The 18,160-nt window shown below is 44.4% G+C and overlaps 1 protein-coding gene across 1 annotated transcript; it reads right to left on the reverse strand.

Moving 5' to 3' along the window:
• Positions 1-457: 457 nt before the first annotated feature.
• On the reverse strand, positions 458-14,378 carry PRDM14 (PR/SET domain 14). The gene is made up of 7 exons (XM_072604808.1): positions 13,610-14,378; positions 11,559-11,612; positions 11,255-11,412; positions 8,378-8,648; positions 6,268-6,470; positions 3,474-3,575; positions 458-783 (listed from the first exon to the last, which is right to left on the reverse strand). Exons 1-7 carry the CDS (start codon positions 14,376-14,378, stop codon positions 553-555), a joined length of 1,788 nt encoding a protein of 595 aa, XP_072460909.1. The 3' UTR covers positions 458-552.
• Positions 14,379-18,160: the final 3,782 nt, after the last annotated feature.

Here is an 18,160-nt window from a genome sequence, read left to right on the forward strand (position 1 = left end):
AACACCAAAATACAACCACCTGTGACTACTAAATCAATCTAAATGAGGACGGGGCCTTAAGTTTGCTTTGGAAGGACTGATATGGATTACAAAACTAGTTGTACAAGTTGTTAATTCTCTATTTTAGATATATCCTAAGTGGATTTGCAAATTCTGAGAAGTTTACACTTCCTTCTAAGATGAACAGGAAAATATAACAGCTGAAGCAATTTCAGTTCTGGGTTCAAAGACAAACATTTTAGAAAAGGCCCGCTTACTTTGCTAATTACAATATAGACAACATCTTCAAAAGATGCTTCAACACCTGTAGTGCCTTTGTTGATTACAGTATAAATAGCCCCCAGTGCCTCTGCTGAGCAAACAAGGCCTGTAGGTCCATGGTGAAAACAAGCAGTTACCTGGTCCAGCCCACCACCCACTGGTGCCACCCATACTACTGCATTTCCAGACCTGCATCATCCCGTACACAATCATGGAAGAAAACGTGGGAACAGATATAGAAGAGAAACTCAGTTCCTGGGCTAGAAAAGATTGATGCCCTTACTCCAGGGGCTAGAGGACGCCATGAAACTTCATATGGCAGCGGAATTTCTCCTGCTCCGTGAAAGTTTTTCCACAGATTCCACAGGAGCAGCCCCCTCCTTCCTTGTTGTGAGAGCGCCGGACATGGCTGTCATGGGCAGCATGGGAGGCAAAAGCTTTGCCACAGTATTTGCACTTGAAGGGTTTCTCCCCAGAATGTTGCCGGATATGAGTTCGGAGAATGCTGGAGGCGGTGAAGGCCTACGTGCCAGGGAAGACAGGAAAATTGGACAAATTAAATTCTTGATGAGAAAGGCAGAAGTCACACACTGTGGTCGTGGCCTTGTTCGCCAGGAAGACTCAAACACTTCCTGGTCGTGTGGCCACACATACAAGAATAGTAGCTCCCTCACAGGGCTGGATGGATCGAGTGAGCCGATACATGGAAAACATGAACACCTTGCAAACCTTAAAGCACAACATAATTATTAATTATTGTTACTGGATACCTGAAAGGCATCCTAGGAATTTCAGGATCATCCCACTACCACTGTTATCTTGATTAATGAATATTGGCACAGTGGTTAGAATAGCTGGGCCTGAAATCTTAGGAAGATCTAAGTTTAAATGTTGCCTCAGGCAAGTATTTGTCTGGATGACCCTGGGTTAATCATTGTAACTGGCCTATCTGCCTCAGTTCTCTCAACTGTAAAAAGAGGATAATAACATCGTTATCTCCCAGGCTTGTTGTGAAGATAGTCTTAGCACAGTGCTTAAATGTTTGCTTCCTTCTTCTCTTTTGTTAACAAGAGCTCACATTTAGATAGCGTTTTTAAGGTTTGTCAAGTGCTTTTATACAATGGTTCCAAACAACAGCACGGTGAGGTGGGTGCTATTATTTACCACCCCTTTTACAGATGAAGGAAAGTGACTCACCCAAGATCACACAGCTAGCAAAACAACTAGGGCAGTATTTGAACCCAGATCTCCCTGCCTCCAAAGCCCAACACTCTACCCACTGCGCCATATTGCCACCTACATAATAACAATAGTTAACATTTCTATAGTGCTTCAAGGCTTGCAAAGAACCTACAATATTGTTGTTTTATCCCTAAGAATAAATAAAATAAAACCCAAGTTTTAGACTATTTTGAGACCAAAATGTTGTTTTTACATGTAATTGAGGAAAAAATAAAACTATTTTTTTTTAAAAAGACTTTATGTTGATATTGAACTCATGCAGAGTGAACTGAACCAGAACATTGTATATGGTAACAGCAATGGCGTCTCTGATCAGATGCAAAAGACTTCTGCTCTGAACAATTCAATGAGATCTGAGACAATTCCAGCGGACTCATGACGAAAATACCTATCCACCTCCAGAGAGAACGATGCATGTACTCAGACTGAAGCAGATTTTTTTCACTTTCTCTTTTGGAGGACAACATGGCTAATATGGAAATATGTTTTACGTTTTGCATGATTTCAAATGTATAATGGTATCCTATCACTCATCTTTTCAGTGGGTTGGGGAAAGGCAAGAGGGAGAGAGAGAACTTGGAATTCAGAATTTAAAAATGAATGCCTAAAAATAAACACTAACGAGTAAGTGAATGAACAAGTATTTTTCAAAGGACTAAAAGTAGAGAAGGAATTGACCAGCATTGATCAAGGGAGTCTCAAGTCACTGAAATCACAGGCCTAGTTCTATCCCCATTTGTTACAAAAGCAGCATGGTATAGTAGAAAAAACCATTGGTCCTGGCTTCCTGTCCCAACTCTGATTCAACTTAGTAGTGGTGTGACTACAGAAAAGTCCCTTCACTGGTCTAGCTTAGCTTTGAAGGAGATTGAGAACACTTTCTTTAACTGACCTTTGTAGAACACTTTTGAGTCTCTAGACTGTCAGATATAATTATCCCTATTTAAGGATGTTCAATAAAATAAACTTCCTTGCCTATAGGCCCACAGTTATGGGTACCAACGCCCAGACCTGAATTTATGCCTTTCTGACCCCAAGTTCAGCACTTACTCCATTAAAACACTCCAAGTAGTCCCCCTCAGAGAGTCATTGTGGCAATACTCTTATTTGCCAACCAGTTCTCAATCTTAATCAATGCCTGTTCCCATTCTGTTTACTCTTAAAGGTCCTGGTGAGCTCCATTACTCTTGCAAGGCTACATCCTAAATGCCCTAGGTGAACACTCCTTCTAAAACTAATTTAAATGTAGCAATTTGCCTCGTTAATGCTTCTGCTGATCCAGCATTATTTCTATCATTTTTCCAAATATGTGAATAAACAAAACTTTAAATTGGTAGGATGGGGAAGAGAATGAATGACTTTAGCAATGTAACTTTCCAGCTGGTCTTTAGGGGACTCCTTCAGCTTCATAAGCCCCTAAACCTTTTTTGGATGTTTGGATAATGGCCATCTCTCTAAGCTGGGCAGCAGAGAGAGGACTGGACCAGCAGTCAGGAAGACCTGGGTTCCAATCCAGTCTTGGATACTTACTAGCTGTGTGGGCAAGTCACTTAACCTGGTTTGTCTCAGTTTCCTCATCTCCAAAATGAGCAGGAAATGGCAAACCACTCTAGGAACTTTTTGAAGAAAACCCCAGATGGGGCCACAAAGAATCAGGCACAACTGAAACGAATGAACAACATTTCTAAGAGAGGTAGTGTGGTATAGTGCATAGAGCATTGTACTTAAGAGTCAGGAAGAAGAATTCAAATCTCTCTCCCTCCCTTTAAACCCTTAAGGGTAATGACTTTGGCTAAGTCACTCACCCTCTCTGCCCCAGTTTACTCATCTATAAAATGAGGTTTTTAAGAGATGGCCTCTCAGGCTTCTTCCAGGTCTAAAGCTACAAACCTATGAACTATAAGTGCCACAGGGACAGATTCATCATCAGTCTAACGTTAGCTACTCTCTTGGTGGCAGCTTGCATTTACCTTGTTACAGTAGACACACTTGTACGGCCTCTCTCCAGAGTGGACCCTCATGTGCTTATTGAGGCTAGAGGACTGTGAGAAGCTCTTTCCACACATGGAGCACTGGGGATAAAAGGGTCACAATTAGCCAACGATATGCACAGGTCATTAACACAGTGGTAGTCCCAGAGCAGTACATCTCAAAATAAGTTCCATGTGTAATGGAAGATGTTTGTTAAAAAAGAGATGAAGTCTCCACATCAAGGCAAGGACCTAAAACATTTCCAAAGCACTCATCATGCCAAATGCCATCCACATCCAGAGAAAGTGCTATGGAGTCAGAATGCGGAAGGAAGCAGACTATTTTTTTAATTACATTTGGTTTTGTTTAGTTTTACTCATGCTTTCTCCCATCCATTTTGATTCTTCTATGCAACACAACTAATGTGAAAATGTGTTTAATAAGAATGTACATGTAGAGCCCATATAAAATTGCATGCCATCTCGGGAGAGAGGAGCAGAAAATTTAAAACTTACAGAAGTGATTGTTGAAAATGAAAACAAATAAATAAATAAAATTTGAAAATAAAAGAGAGATGAAGCAAGTAAAGCCTGAGAATGACAAGCTTCATTTCAGTGCTGGTCTCCTGAATATTTGTAGGCCCACCCATAAGTGCAAACCTTTCACACTCTTCACCTTCTCCGGACCCCGTGTCCAATGTTAGGATCAATATCAAAGTTGGATTTATGGCCACAGCATAAATTCATTGTAGTTTAAGAGAGACCTTCTCATTGAGAGCAGATTAATGAGTTCTGAAGTGCACCTGCTTTCATTCCCTGTGATCCACAAGGTTTTTCAAGGGAAAATAATAAATGCTCTATTAGGCTGACTTACTACTTACATCTGTAATCCCCATCATTGGAATCGGTACTTCCTCCACTAATCACAAGCTTTCTTAGTCTGCCTATCTTGTAAGGACCCTTCAATCAATCAACTAGAATCAATTTATTAAGCACCTACTGTGTGACAGGCACTAGTAATACAAAGAAAAAATTAAACAATCACTGTCTTTAGATTCTACTGGAAGAGGAGTAATTCTCTCTAGTTCATCTGACTCTTGTCCAAGAGTCAGCTATCCTAAATACATTCGAACACAAAATTGTACACTTTGAGTAAATTGCTTACTGTCTGAACTCTTCTTTTTTCCCCTCCAGCCCCGGGTTACATGTGGCAGTCAGTATATATTTTAACAAAAAAGAGCACCATTTTTGGAAACCTGAATTCTAAGCTTAGCAATGCCTCTAACCTAATCTTGGGCACTTGTGTTTCAGGTACCCTGCCAGAAGCCACCTAAGGATACCCTGATTTCTGCCCTCATGGAGCAGCACATATCCTAATGGGGTGGGAGGATTTCAGGCAGTGCACAAATAATTGTAATATAAGATGGAATGCAAACATAGTAAGAGCGGACCCATCTGTTAGGACAAATTGGAGGACAGCTCACTTTCATCTGTGGGGAGAAAGGAAAAGTTTCGTGAAGGAGGTAGTAAGTTAGGTTAAACTCTCTGAACCTCAGTTTCCCTATCTGTAAAATTAGGGGATCCAAATGGAGAGAGATCTTCTAAAATTTCCAAAATTCTAGAGTTTTAAAGTGACTTGAAATTAAGATCTGATCCTCCCACCTCAGCAGTTTAATATTTGCTCTGAGTTCGAGCACCTTCAAGGGTTAATCTCGGAGGTTCAAGCCCTGATATCTGACTGTCTTTCATTTTCAAAGAGGAGCAATGATGTAATTGTGAATTGGACTGAAGTGAGGCCATGTTGCACAAAATCAGACTTCCTCTCTCTTCCAGAGTCCGGTGGCAAGACAAAAGTCCAGAAAATACACCGGATGACTTTGGTGTCTTCTGCACCTGACCAAGCTCCAAGCACTCCGAAGCACCTGCTTCAGGCACTTCCATGGCTATTGGAACAATTGGTTCTTATCCACCCCTTCCACCAGGTGCTTGAGGTAGACATCCCCCTTACCCATCGAAGGGTTTGGGGCCCATGGGTTAGCCTCAATCTGGCTTAGGCTAGCTGCTAAAGTTGGGTGACAGGTGGACACCAAAGGTGAATGAGCAGCATTGAAAAGGCTAAACACCCTAGTGAGGGCTCACTGAAAGAGAGAGGTCCTAGAGGAGCTGGAGGAGGGCTCTAACCTCCTTGGGGGCGGGGACAACTTTTGCCTTTCAGTGTATCTCCAGCACTGAGGGTGAAGTCTGACACTTTGTCAGAGCTTAACAAATGTTTGTGGATTGACTGACTCCTTTCTCCATTCGATGTTCTTCCTTCAGCAACCTCAGAAGCTGCTTCCCCTACTCCCATAGCCCTGAATTACACCCTCTTCCTGCTGAAGGAGAGCAAAGGAGGGGAGGGTTGGGGCTCTTGATTCCAGTGTAGCCACTAATTTGCCTTGTAAATTCCAGACCAAGTCATGTACTATTTTCCACATCTGTAAAAAATGAGGGTCTTCACCTTTAAAGTTCTTTCTGTGACTTCCAATTTCTCCCCTCCCACACGGTTCTCATGCCAGATCTGTCAGCTAGTCTGGAAGGAGGACACAGGAGATCTAGGCACAGAATGATGGTAAGGAGCAGGGAAAGGATGAATAGGGGAGGGAGTGTAAAGAAAGAATGTAATACCAAAGGAAGAAAAGTGACTGGGGGAGGAAGGGACTATTAGTAGAGAAAGAAGAGGGACACCATTCATTGCACCATCATCACGTAAGAGGGCTCAAACCATCCCCTGCCAAGAGTAGGCCACCTCTCTTACCTTGTGGGGTCTGTGTTTCTCATGGACATGTAGGATGTGGATTCGGAGCCGGTCCCGCTTCTCAAAGGATCGACTGCACAGGTTACAGGGGAATTTACGGTCCCCTTGGTCCACACATCGAGTGTACTTGAGGTGCTTGTCTCTGTAATATTTGTAGGCAAACACTTTACCACACCTTTCACATTTGTGACTTTCTCCAGACTCTGTCCAAAAAAAAAAAAAATCCACTCAAAAAAACACCAAGGAGATCAGAGGTGGTCACTCCACATGCTGTCAATTCAACTACACGGCGGCTTTGGTTTGCAGAGAGGAGGAATTATGGGGTCAAGCAATCTAAGGTCTCAGAGCAAGAGGTAGCAGCCAAAAGATGAGAAACAAGAACACCTAAAGGGCATCATCCTAAAAGGGGTGGTCAGGTAGACCCTTCTCTCTCCTAAAGAATAATGTGTGACTTTAGCCTTTAACAAACCAGACCTTCCAGCTAGCTCACAGAAAGTAAGAGAATAGGTTCCATGTTCTTGAAAGTTACATGATAACTTCATTATATATTTAAAAGAAATGGCAAGTTGTAAATAACAGATCTGCAGTTTCATGTGCAACCTTTCTTTTTTCCTATTCTACTATGTTATAGAAATGCTTGTTTTATTTCTTAAGTTCAGAATAAAATAAGTAGCTAAATGAAGAAAGTAAGGGAAAGGGGGTGGGGGTGGGGATGGGAAAGAAAAACCCATGAATGAATCTAGGGTATTCAGGAATCTCAATGGAAAGCCTTCTGCAGGGCTGCAGGGAAGGTCACGAATGGACAACCGAGCCTGGTGTATTTAACAGGTGGCTAAGGAAATAAAGGAGCTACTTGATACATAACAAGAGAAAAGAATCACAAAATTTATGCTTAGCTTTTCTTCATCAGAGTGGAGAGTCTAGCACTTCCAGTGAGGTGGCACTCTTCCCCAATCCCTGCTGGGAGCATTTTGCTCAGAGCTGGAATTTGCTGGGATGAAGAAAAAGCCTTCCTGCTCCCTGGGGCAATGGGAAGGGGAACCAGGCAGGGAGAGGTCAGCAGTCTTTTCAGACCAAACTGCCAAACTACAATAAAATTTAAGGTCGCCCAAGAATGGGAAGAACACTTATTGGTGGGAGTGAAAATGAATAAAAAATAAAATACCAATGACGTAATCTTTATATTATATATACACATGCATTCAGTAATAGCACAAATGAAACTTGGAGCTCATTAAAAGACTGCCATATAGGCTCATTTAGAAACATGTTTTGCATGATTTCACATGTATAATTATGGGGAAGGGGGATATTTGGGAGGGAGGGAAAGAATTTGAAACTCAATTTAAAAAGAATGCTCAACATAAATAATAAAATAGGTGCTTTAATTTTTTTTTTAAATTTCTGATGTTAAAAAGTGCCATGTAAATTCTTGTTACCTCTCTTGGTAGAATGTAAGCTCCCTGCTGGTAAGGATTGTTTTATACTTTGCATTTATAAGCACAGTGCCTGACATATAATATATGCTTCACAAATGCTGGCTGAATGATTGAAGATTAAAAATTAATGGACCTGCTACTAAATCTCTGGTCATTACTCTTGAATTTTACACTATAGCCTCTTACTGTACCCTGCCAGCTCCTTTCCTTCCTTCTCTAGGTGCCACTCCCTCCTACATGCCCTGTTTGCAATGACTTCACTCACTCAACCCAGCCCTATTTCAATGACATTAACTGCTCCTCACCTTCATTCCCCTAAACAAAACCAGATGCCCGGGTCTCTGGCTTCACTGTCTTTACCCTCTGCATGCCTAGCCTGCTGGGGGAGGGTGGAGAGGAAAGCCTTAGATGGAGGAGGAAAGACATTAACTAGGCAATACACCTTCCTCACCAGGGGATGTCTATGCTTATTTAAATGAACCCTTCCATATCCCTCACTTTCTGCCATCCAGCGGCACCAGACTACCAAAGGGGTTCATGACACAAAAGAAAGTTAAGAACTCAGAGGCTAGACTGAGGTGCATTGTGTTTCCACATCTTGTGCTCCTACTGCTTTATAAGGAAAATGCAACCTGCAGGAGGCTGAATGGAGGTGGGGGTAGGGAACTTACCTTCTGGAGGCTCAAGCTGCTGTTTCCCTTTGTCCACAACCTTCAGATTCACGGGGATACCCAAGAACTGTTGGTAGCAGTCTCCATACCACACCAGCAGCTCCTGGTTGGGGAGGATTTCTTTGCAGCTCTCATAAAATATTTGGCCTTGACACTGGACTGCTGAGAGGTTCTGTTCCTCTGGAAAACGGGCACAGTTGACTAAAGACATCCAGTTCCCACTGGCTCCTTTTCCATCTATGAAGTGACTCAAATGGCCATCTTCAAAGATCTAAGCCAGACAAGGGGGGCAGTGGAGAGCAGGGGAGAAGAAATGAGTGAGGACTATGTGGGTAAAAGGAATAGATATTCTCAATCTGTTATTACACATTGTTTCCAAATGAGAGGTTGGGATTAAACGACCTTTAAGTTTAGAACTAGGATCCTATGATTCTTCTCTCTCTAAACTGCATTAGTACAATGACATTTAAATACAGATTTTTCCATTCAAAGTAAACCTTTACTAAGTACTTAGTGTATATGGAGAAGGCACTGTGACAGGTGATGTAGTCAGTCAACAAGGATTTATTAAGACCTTACTATGTCCTGGACACTCTACTAAGTGCTGGGGACATGTAGGAGGAAAAACAGCCCCTGTCTTCCAGGAGCTTAATATACCAAGAACCTAGGCATAGTGTGATACCAAACGTACACCAGAACTGCATTTATTCCTAGAAATTCTTCTATTCCTGCAAGTACTGCAAGGACCTTAATTTTACTGATGAAGAAACTAAGCTATTAAGTTATTAAGTGGCAAAGACTAGATGCAACCTCAGGCCCAGAGACCCCCCCAAGTTCAATATTCCTTCTATTGTACCACTGTGCTTCCCCCATATTAAACACATATATGCATAAAGGATGAGTAGACCTCACTTTATCTCTAAAGTAGTAAAAACTACTTTAATTAAAAAAAAATGTGTCTCCTTCTGCCCTTACTTTGGGAAAATCACTTACTCTGTATATCTGAGGCTTGGTTTCTTCATCTGTAAAATAAAAGGTTTTAGCTAAGTGACCTCTGAGATGTGTTCCAACTCAGAAACTTCTGATCCATCAGACTGTGATCCATTAAACTGTGAACTCATTGAGAGCAGAGATTTTTTTTTACATCTCTAGTCTTTAGCAAAGTGCCAGCTACACCAGAGATATTTAATGTTGACTGATGCTTTGGGGCTTGCTAGAACCTGCCAGAGTTTGCCCTCTGAACTCCATTCACTTGGCCTTTGAAAACCCAGGGTCACTTTCTGTCATTGTAGCAGGACTTTAGTAGAAGACTGCTAAGTTAAGGAGTTGTTTTGTTTTTTTAGAGTTGATTGGCATTACTGTCAGTAAGGAAATTCCCTCTACCAATGCAGGTCAGCACCTGCTCTGCTACATCTTGTAATCTTAAGTAATCATAAGGTTAAGTGACTTGCCCAGGATGACAAAATAAGTGTATGTCAAGACCTGAACCCAGGTCTTCCTGACTTCAGCTTTCATTCACTAAGTTGGCCTGTCTCTCTAGATGTAGGTACCATGTGTTAAAGAGGGATACAAAGTGTTCAAAAGGTGATGCAAGCCTGTAATCACTGCTATTGCGGGACACAGAGGCTGGTAGAAGATCCCTGGAGCTTATAAACTGCAAGAAGACTAAAGCCGATTGGGTATCTGCATTGCGCTCTGCACCTCGAGGTAAGGTCAGCAGCACCTTGGGGTCGGTCAGTGGGTCAACAGGATGCCTAAGAGGGGTAAATGGACCCAGGTGAAAACGGAGTTAGTAGGTCAAATCAGCAGTGGAATCAGGCCTATGAATAACTACTGAACTTTCAGCCTGGGCAAGACAGGGAGATAGGGAGATTCTCCCCGCTGGAAAAAAAAAGTGGGGGGGGGAGGGGGAAGGGTATAAAGAGATAATTAAGATAAATGTCTACTCATATCTTTAATGCACAGACAATAACGTATTTGTCTAATATATAAATACTATGCCTTTATACGTAACGCATTCCTTAATTTTCAAGATAGTCCATAAAAGGGGGATTATGTATATAAAATCCCATATATATTATAAATCAAATATGATATATATCATGTAACATCTCTGCATGTGTATTATATACTTCCAAGAACTGTAGTCCTTCTGGGTAGCTATAGCACTTCACCATCAAAATCTGTCACCTGTTGCTCGATATTTTGGTGATGAGACTGAGCCAATCACTGAAATTCTCCAAATCTGCTTCTCTATCTATAAATGGGAACTATACAGCTATGTGGCAGAGTGCTGGACTTTGAGTCAGAAAGATCAGAGTTCTAATACTGCTTCAGCCAGTGGCTGTGTGATCTCCCAAGTCACTTAACCTCTATCTGCCTCAGTTTTATCATCTGAAAAATGTGAATAATAGTGACCTATGTCCAAGATTTGTTTGTGAGGATAAAATGAGATAACTGTTTGTAAAGTGCTTTATAAATCTTAAAGCGTGATTTAAATACTACTTATTACCATTATTAATTTTTGTACCAAGGGATCTATACATTATTGGCTTTTTCCTCTTTCACATACTTTCAAAACTATATAAATGAACGTCATTATCATTTGCTAATTTACTCTTTGCTAAGAGTGTTTTCCATATGCACTTATGGGAATGGGTATAGGTCATTTCCAGAACAGTTTCATAAAAGGCACAGTCCAGACAGCAGATTATTATGTATGTGCATATGTAAATCTCCCCAGAAGGTTCTCCTACTGGGTCTCTAGAAGGTCCCCTCCCTGAATGTTCCGCTTACTGCCCCCAACCCAAGGTCTCCCCTCCCCCAAACAAACCCTCCTTTCCCTCAGTGGCCAGTCAAACAAGATGATTGATTTACCTCCCACATCAGGGAATTGTCCCCATAGGTCTTGATCTCACTTGCGTTGACCACTTTACCTAGAAAGGGACCAAATCTAACCCCCTTGGGAACAAGGTTGCTGCAGAATACACCAAACTGAGGAACGTCCCCACACATGGTCTTCAGTACACACAGACCTGAAGAAGAAAACCCAAAGTGAGGAGGAAAAGAGTTGATAGGAGGAAAATGCAACTTGGAGGACCGAAGGGAGTGAGGAGGAGGAAGGGTCGGAAGTGCCCCTGGTTTCAGGGAAAGTTTGTTGTGGCCCCAGAGTTCTACTTACCTTCAGGTAGCGTCAGGGAGTCTTTATCCAGAGATTGAATCACTGATTCTGGCCCTGCAAAACATGCATGCTTTCATAAAAGATCTGGGGAGAGTTAGGCTAAGAGGAAGGAGACAGAGCTCTGAGGCCAACACCATAGGTCAGGGCTTCTGTTTGCTTATAATCCCCTCTGGCAGTCTGCGGAAGCCTCAGAAGGATGTTTTTAAATGCATCACATACATTGGATTACAAAGTAAGTCAATTATCTTTCACCCAAACATTCCTCCAAGAGACAGAAATGATATTTTCCCCTTTGGGTCTTGGAAGGGCTAAGCAGGGAAGTTTTCTATATGTGGCTGCTACCAAGTGCCCATGGGAGTACTGCACCTTATGGTGCTTCAGAAGATTCAGGGATCTGAATCTGAGGACAGGGCACTAATAGCAAAAGAAGAATTCATTTCTGCAGAATCATCTTCCGTAGCAATAAATCTGCTTAGCCTGTGTACAACCATCACCCCCTCACCGGTATACATGCACATACACATCACCAAAACCTACATCTCCAAAGCCTACACTTACACGGGAGGTCCTCCATGGGATCAAATCGGCCCCTAAATGAGAAATTCTTATTTTGTGGTCTACATGCCCACGTCTTTTCTTTTTACATTTTTAAATTTTAAATTGCTATTTAATGTAAATAGTAAGAATGGAAAAACAAAACCAAAAAAGAATGCTGCATAATTATGATTCAGTAAGCCAGCAGGTAAGATTTAAGGAAATTCAATGCTTATCGACTGGGGACCTACTATGTGCCAAGCAATGTGCTAAGTAAGCTCTGGGAATAACAAAGAAAGGCAAAAGATCCTGCTCAAGAAACTCTTGGTCTAATGTCGGAGAAAAAATGCAAGCTATGAACCCGCTATAGATAAGATACATCGGGAATAATCCATTTTTTTAAGAGCACTAGAGTTAAGGTCATCGGTTTCCTGCAGAAAGCGGGATTTTAGTAGGGCTTGGAGAGAGCCAGGGAAGCCAAGAAGCAGAGATCGGGGAGACCGTTCTAGGCTGGAGGGGCAGTTGGGAAAAGTCGGAAAACGAGTGTCTTGAAAGAATTGCAAGGGTGCCCGTGTCACCTGATCTCAGTGACACGCAACGGTCTAAGAAGATTGGAAAAGTGTTACGTGGAAAAGGCATCAGCTTATGAGTGTCTCTGAATGCCAGATAAAAATTTTACATCCCGGAGGTAATACGGAGTCGGGTTTCGAACTTGGTGCATTCCCCACCTTTCTACTCAAAGCAAGGAGGTGCATTTTCTTATAAGCACAGACAGGTGTAAGTCATAATGCCCACCCTGCGCCCCTCAGTAGAACTCGATTCTATGTTACCTCTAGCATCAAATCCAAACTCCTCTATTTGGCATTTCAAGTTTGCCCTTGCCTACTTTTCCGGGCATGTTACACTTGACTCATCTGCACCTAATTCTGTCATTCGGGGAAAATGGCCTTCTTTAGCAGTTCTTTGAACAGGGCACTCTCCTATCCCATCTTCAAGCCTTTTCATCGGATGTGCCTTCATGCCTAAGAATGCTGTCTGCCTTCCCAATTCAAATCCCACTTTCTACAGAAAGTTTTGCCCCCCTTGTTCCCCCTCTCCCTCCACCTACACAGACACCGCAGCTAGTGCGCTCCCTCAGATAGTATTATGTTCAGTTCAAAGCTTTTATTTAGTATGGCCTTAGTAATTAGCGGGTTGTTTCCCCAATTAGAAGGAACTCCCTGAGAGCAGGGCCAGAAGTTTTGCCTTCCTTTGTGCACAAGGCAGCTTTCCGAGGAGCGCGTGCCTGAGTAATTGACAGACCAACACCTCCAGGTCTAGATTACCTAGATCGATCCTTGTAATCAGTACCTCCTCGCCGCCCTTTCCACTTCCCTCCCCATCTCTTAAGGTCAAGAGATAAAATTTCCCCAGATGGCCCTAGATGCCTCCACCCCTTCTGTGACTCCAGCTTCCACCGATCCTTCTCGGACAGTCCAGCCCAACCCTCCCATTCGCTCAGTCGTCTCCGCCCTTACCTGAGCTGTCCTCGGGTACCCGGAGCCCGGAGATAGCGCAGCGCAATCTAGCGGGCTGCTGCGGGGAGCGGATAGCGCCATACAAGACTAAGCGCAACTCCTCCTCTGTAAAGTGGTACTGCCGCGAAGCCTCGGGCTCTGCGCTCTGGGAGGTAGCGGGACCCGCATCTAGAGAGTGCCTCTTTCGGGGGGAGTAGGGAAAGAACCGGTTGGGCGCGGGGCCAGGAAGCCACTGGGGAGAGATCCTGGGGGAGGAGATCTTGCTTGGCCAGGGGACCGAGGTGTCCGCCAGCGGGAGGAGGAGGCTGAGGCTGTGGCTGCTGTTCGGACAATCTTTGTGACTGCCGCTGCCACCGCCAACGCCGCTGCTGTCCGCAGTGAGCAGACCCTCCTTGGGAAAAGGCGGATGGCCTTCCTCTGGGGACACGCTGCCAAAGAAGGGCAAGGATCCTGGAGGCAAGTTATAGAAAGGTTCTCTAGGCAGGGCCGCACCGTGGTTCAGGAAAGTGGGTATCCCGTTGAAGCCAAAGTGGGACAGCGCCGTGGAGTTTATCACTGGTCTTCCCAAAGTCTTGAGGTGATGGAAAAACTCTGGGGAACTGCTCAGGGGAGAGCTACCCGGGGGCGAACTGGTCAGGCTATCCCCATACAGACTGTGGGGCAGGAGAGGAGTGTAGTAGCCAGCCACGTGGGCAGAGTTGCTCCGGAGACTCTCCTCGGGGTATAGCTTTTCCTGGGGTCCCAGTTCACCAGTCAAAGATACGGCCATGCCGAGGGCAAAGGTGCGAGGTTAGGGAGTGAGGAGGGGTGAGTCTGCAGTCCTTGGGGACCGGCGATTCCTAGGAAATCTGCGAGAGGGTAAAGAGACCAAAGCCGATGAATGGGCGGTGCTGTAGGGAGCATTCCCCCTTCCCAATCTTGGGAAGTAAATCTCTAGAGGTAGAGTAGGACAAGAGACTGCTAGGTTCTTAATATCTCTTTTCCCACCAGAGCCGGCCGGGAGAACTTTGGATCTAGTTTACTACCAGTTTAAAAAAAAAACAACCAAGCAGCCCAATTCAGGGTCCTTCCTGATTGGGGCTTTCTTTTGGACCTCCCACCCCAAACACAGACCCCGGGACAGGTCAATATCACATTCCCTCCCGCTTCTCCCCGCCTCTCTCCTCCCACGCACTCCGAAACCCGTACAAAGGTCGGTCCTGGGGCAGAACCTGAGGGCCTGGGAGGTTTTGAACTCCTAAATTTAGGAGGATAGGGCTAACGGAACCCCGGGCACCTGAGGCCCTGAGGTTAGCTGCACACTCTAGCCAGAAGACTCCAGAACAAAGGAAACGGCTAAGGGTCCGGGGCCAAAAGAAATGGAAGGTCCTGAGGCGTGTCGGCGACAAGTGAGGGGAAAATACTCGGACTCTGCAAAGTGAGTGTCCCACTTGATCCTAGCAGGTCTGGGCGTAATTCCAAGGTCGCAATTCCACAGACACCTGTTAAAGAGCCCACAGCGGGATTCCAGGCCCCCTGACTCCCAAGAGGTAACGGGAGCGAGGTAGAGTGGAGGGGGAATTTAGTTCACTGGCTTAAAAAAAAATAAGACTTGGGAGTTCTAATTCCATTACTTCTGCCGTCTCTGGAGATTGTATTCGAAGAGGATCAAGTGAGATAGTTTGTAACGCGCTGCCACGTAATGGTTAGGAAAATGCTTATTCTCTCCCCCTCCTTTATTTTCAGGTACAGCTCCCTTCCAAAAGTGCCCAGGGGGCTCCCTCACATTAGGACAAGATGCGTGTAGGGTCGCAACAGTATCGGGACCCACGCTAGGCAATGCCGGTGGAAAGGGGCGAGGAAGTAAGTGAGAGGGGAAGGATGGGACCACTGTGAATGAGGATGAACCAGCCAGGCCAAAGGAGCTGAGAAGGCATCTCTTCCCTTTTCCACGGCACCCCTTTGCCTACTTCCTTTCCCTGAACTCCACACAATCCCCAGTCAACTTGCTCTAAAAGGATGCTTTTTTAATGAACACCAAACAAAGTTAAGGAAGGCTGAGGCATGAAGACCTTTTCAATGCAGTGGATCTAATCTAATGGGCAGGATCAATGGACCCAATAAACGAAACCAAGCAGGGTCGTGACTCAGGAATTAAAGAACATGAGGTCAGGGGAAGAGGTCGGCAGCAAGGAGAGCATCTGTTTCCTTCTGATCTGTGTCCAGTTTCTTCCCCAAAGGCTCAGAGTTTAGTCCTTTTCCAGTTACCAACACACAACCCCTGAGTCTAAAATGTGCTACCTCTTATTTGCAGCAAAAAACAAACCTGCCCAGTAAGAGAGGTGGGGAAGCATTGAAAATCTTACACAAAACCAGCAAATACTGCAACTCGACGTTTATTGCAAGCATCTGACACTCGCAAGGCACTAGCATTTAATAAAGTATGCAGTTTACACACATGTAACGCATGCAATTGCACAAGCCACTTTCCCCCCAAAAAATGAAGATTCCTCTTTTCTCCCTCCCTCTTTGGGAAAGCAAAAAACAAAACAGAAACACTGTTACCAAATATGTTTAGTCAAGCAAAACAAATTCCCAAATTGGCTATGTCCTTCCCCCTCCCCCCAAACTTATTTCAATCACCTCTCTATTGGGAGGTAGGTTTTCTTCCTGAGTTGCATAGATCACAATTCTCCCAGGTTCAATCTAGCCTTCAGAAAGGAATAACACATAACACATAAGCCGCACATCCACAAAATAGCATCTTTAGTACAGATAGTACAAATAAATACTGCCTCATGCTTCCTGGGTCCCAGCCTGTCCTTGGGAAGGGCTTAGTCTGGTCCCAGGCCTGTCCTGGGCTTCGGCTCTGCTCTAGGCTAAAGTTCTTCTGCTACTCACTAAAAAAACTTGTGGGTTTCAGTCTGAAGCATCAGTTCTTGATGTTCTCTAGCGGGCCAGGGGGCCTCTGTGGAAGGTTATATCCGTCTGGAGAAACCGTTTTCGAGGCTACTTTTGCTATTGCCAGACACCCGTTGTTTGCTTGACTGTGGCAGGTCTGGTTTGGAGGACAAACCAAAGCAGATGGTGTGAAAAAGATGGGCAGAGTTGGGATCGGGATGATGAAAAGGGGAGAGGAAAAGAGATGAAGGGGTGGGGGTGGGGAATTGGACTGTTTTCCACGCAAGTCCAGAAATCTATCTCCTCCCCACCCCCAGCAATAGCTATTGGCCAGAGCTTTACTCATCCTCTGAGCCACTAGGGAACGGCTCACTTAACATATTATTGGTATATTGCTGCCAACTACCTGCAGACCCAAGGCAAGGAGGATCTCTCTGAGAGCCTGTTTTACCAGACCGAACACTGGTGTACTGCACTTTCTGTTTGTCTCATAAGATACCTCTAAGTAGACTGATAATAAAGAGATGAAAGCAGACATTTAGTTACAGCAAGGAAAGATCAGATCATGCTTAACAGATCACACCACACTCTAAGAATACCTTTAATATAAATCAGGCTAACCAAATCGAATACTTCGGGACAATATGATTGGTTCTCTCTCTCTCTCTCTCTCTCTCTCTCTCTCTCTCTCTCTCTCTCTCTCTCTCTCTCCCCCCCCCCTCCCTCCCCCCCTCCTCCCTCCCTCCCTCCCTCCCTCTCTCCCTCTCTCCCCCCCTCTCCTTCTACTCCCTTCTCCCCTATCCTTTTCTGGCCTCTTTCTCTCCCCTTACTAAAAATTTATAGAGAAAATAAATTCACTTCGCCCTCTTGAGCTCACTAACCCCAAAAGCTCGTGGTCCATTGCGGAAAATCAAATCAAGATAGTCAAAACTAATGATCCAGGGGATCCCTCAGCCATTAGGAGAAATAGGAACAATTTTTTAAAATTTCACTAAAAAGGTGTTATCTTTTAATGAATAATGTGCTTTTTTCTATCTCGACTGTCTGCTTCCCCACAATCCAGGTAGTTTTCGTTTAGGACCTGCTAGCTGGGACAAACCCGAGTAGAAGCCGGGCTTCGGAGTCATTTGCCCAGGGAAAAACCAAAACCAAACCAAACCCACAGCGTGCAACGAAATTAGACGTCCCCAGCAATCTGTGGTGTCTAATTCACCAGCAGAGTCCCTTTCTGAGATCTAGGATCAGTTCTATCCCCTAAGAAGCAAGTGTGGATTCCCCAACTGCCGGCTGGAAGCCAGAGGTAGATGTGACCACCCTGAATGGAAAGGCAGGAGGCAAGGGCAGGATGGATTGTGGAAGGTGGGAGGTCCAGCGAAGAAGGGAAGGGGAAGAGGAAAGGGAGGGGAAAAGGGAAAGGAGGCAAGAAAGGGAAAGGGAGAAAAGAGATGAGAAGGAAGAGAAAGGAAGGGATAAGGGAAAAGAGAAGGGCAAAAGGAGAAAGGACGCAGTTAGAGGAAGTGATAAGGGAAGGAAAAAGAGGTGATAAAGTAAAGGAAGAGAAGTAAGGGAAAGGAAGGGAAGTGTGACGAGAAAAGGAGGGGGAGGGGCAGGCTATAAAGCAGCCAAAGTCTGGCTTATTTTCATTCTATAACCGATTAGCGGTGATCGATG

Source organism: Notamacropus eugenii, chromosome 4, assembly GCF_028372415.1.
Source record: "Notamacropus eugenii isolate mMacEug1 chromosome 4, mMacEug1.pri_v2, whole genome shotgun sequence".
In the NCBI taxonomy this organism is placed as follows: Eukaryota; Metazoa; Chordata; class Mammalia; order Diprotodontia; family Macropodidae; genus Notamacropus; species Notamacropus eugenii.

What these genes read in the sequence shown, in the direction of transcription:
- PRDM14 (XM_072604808.1), bottom strand. Translation starts at nt 14,378, where the DNA reads ATGGCCGTATCTTTGACTGGTGAACTGGGACCCCAGGAAAAGCTATAC. An exon ending in GGTACCCGAGGACAGCTCAG is followed by an intron (nt 11,613 to 13,609) that starts GTAAGGGCGGAG and finishes CATGTTTTGCAG; the next exon opens with GGCCAGAATCAGTGATTCAA. An exon ending in ACAATTCCCTGATGTGGGAG is followed by an intron (nt 8,649 to 11,254) that starts GTAAATCAATCA and finishes TGTCTGGCTTAG; the next exon opens with ATCTTTGAAGATGGCCATTT.